The 2,245-nt window shown below is 44.4% G+C and overlaps 1 protein-coding gene across 1 annotated transcript; it reads right to left on the bottom strand.

Annotated features, from left to right (window-relative positions):
• Positions 1-582: 582 nt before the first annotated feature.
• Positions 583-2,010, bottom strand: EMWEY_00033610 (ribosomal protein S9 domain-containing protein, putative; the record flags this gene model as incomplete). The annotated part of the gene is made up of 4 exons (XM_013481879.1): positions 583-674; positions 899-996; positions 1,169-1,376; positions 1,863-2,010. 4 exons carry the CDS (start codon positions 2,008-2,010, stop codon positions 583-585), a joined length of 546 nt encoding a protein of 181 aa, XP_013337333.1.
• Between the last annotated feature and the right edge of the window lie 235 nt (positions 2,011-2,245).

Here is a 2,245-nt window from a genome sequence, read left to right as displayed (position 1 = left end):
GCTGCTGCTGCTGTTTGCTGCTCGTCTGTGTCGTGTGTCTCCTTGTGTGTGTCTTCTATAACATTGAAATATAAAAAGAAGAAATAAAATTATTTATAAAAAAGGAGACAAATAAAAGTGTCTCCTTTTCTGTCTCTAATTAATTGCTGCTGCTGCTGCTGCTGCTGCTGTTGCTGCTATTGCTGCTGCTGCAGCAGCAGCAGCATACCTGTCCCACTGCTGCACGTGTGGGGCCCCTAGTGTCTGCTCTCTACTAATAAACTTATTTACGCCCTCCCCCTAACTATCTCCTTAAGTGTCTCCTTTCTGGTGTACGTACACCCCAGTGTCTCCCTACTAATGGAGACTAAATAACTAATTAAAAAAGGAGACAATAAATATATAATAAAAGGAGACAATAAATATACAAAAAAAAAAGGAGACAATAAATAAATAAATAAATAAATAAATATTAATTTAATTATATAAACAAAAGTCTGTTAAAATATAACGAAAAATTGTGGTATAAACCCTCAGCATATTATACTGACGGCTAAACCCTAAACCCTAAACCCTAAACCCTAAACCCTAAACCCTAAACCCTTATCTCTTAGACCACTGTCTCTGTTTTCTTGCCTTCATTCTTCCCGGCATTTTAGGCATTCTTTGTCTTGTGTCTTCATATAACATCATTGCTGCAACATAACAAACCCTAAACCCTAATTAAACCCTAATAAACCCTCATAAACCCTAATAAACCCTCATAAACCCTAATAAACCCTCATAAACCCTAATAAACCCTCATAAACTCTAATAAACCCTCATAAACCCTCCCTCTTCTACACAACACCCCTAAACCCTACCCGTCTATCCCCATAACCTCCCCTCTAAACCCTAAACCCTCCTAAACGCTATTTACCTTCCTCTAGCTCTGGTTGACAATCTTCGCATGCATCAACAAGGGCCCTAGCTATAGCAAGTCTTGCTGCAGCTGCTTGTCCTGAGGGGCCCCCTCCCCTTATATATAAATCAACATTATATAGACAAGAGGCATTAACTAAATATAAAGGTTGTAAGACCTCTAGACGATTTACTATATAAGGCCAACGTGTATATATCTCCTCACGACCACATATACGAACCTACACGATCCCACACGATCCCAGACAATCCCACACGATCCCCACACGATCCCACGCGATCCCACACGATCCCAGGCGATCCCACACGATCCCCACACGATCCCAGGCGATCCCACACGATCCCCACACGATCCCAGGCGATCCCACACGATCCCATGTACAAATGATCCCATGTAGACACGATCCCACTCGATCCCAGGCAAGAGACACCCGATCCCCAGTATGGAGGGTGTTGGGTATATTCAATTCCTAGGCCTTAACCCCCAGACCCTAAACCCTAAACCCTAAACCCTTACCTCCCCAGTGCCTCTCGTGAGTACAGCAACAGCCACAGCTCTTTTTCTTGTCCCTTTTCCTTCTGCTCTACATAACCAGACGCGTCCCCTCGCAGTAAATGTCTGAAGAAAATAAACAGGAAAAGGGTTTAGGGTTTAGGGTCTACGTGTCTTGTTGTCTATGTGGGGGGGAGTTTGAAGAACACAGGTGTTAATTCTATACAAATTAGGGTTTAGGGTGCGTGAGAGGACGAGGGCTTAGGGTTTAGGGTTTAGGGTTTGGGCATGCCTTTCTTTTTTCTGGATCGAAGCAATTATGTACATGAGCCCTTAATATCTCATCTGTTGCTGCTGTTGCTGCTGCTGCTGCTGCTGCTGCAGCAGACGATGCGTCTCCCTCTGCAGCAAGACTGAACAAAAAAAAGGGTTTAGGGTTTAGGGTTTGGTACTAGTTAGTACTTCTTACTACTCCTACTACCTAAGGAAGGAGACAAGGGGACAATTTCGGGTGTCTCCTCACCTGCTGCCTCCTGTGTCTCCTGCTGCTGCATATCTGCTGCTGCTGCTGCTACTGCTGCTGGATCTGTGGGGTCCTCGGGATCGTCCGATCCCATAGAGCTAAAGAAATTCTCTAATAGAAAAGGGGACCGATCCTGAGGTGTACATACACCTCAGCATGCATGCAAGCAGCATATAACAACTGCAGCAGCAGCAGCAACACCAGCAGCAGCAACACCAGCAGCAGCAGCAGCAGCAGCAGCAAGAATTACTGAGGAAAAAGAAGGAGAGGTGAGTACAATCTTTTGTAATTCCTTAACAGTATAACATCCTCCTTCCTTAGCTAAATAA

The sequence above is a fragment of the Eimeria maxima genome, genomic scaffold (assembly GCF_000499605.1).
Source record: "Eimeria maxima Weybridge genomic scaffold, Emw_scaff450, whole genome shotgun sequence".
NCBI lineage: Eukaryota > Apicomplexa > Conoidasida > Eucoccidiorida > Eimeriidae > Eimeria > Eimeria maxima.
Note: the sequence above shows the minus strand (reverse complement) of the source record. Positions and strands in the feature narration are given on the sequence as shown.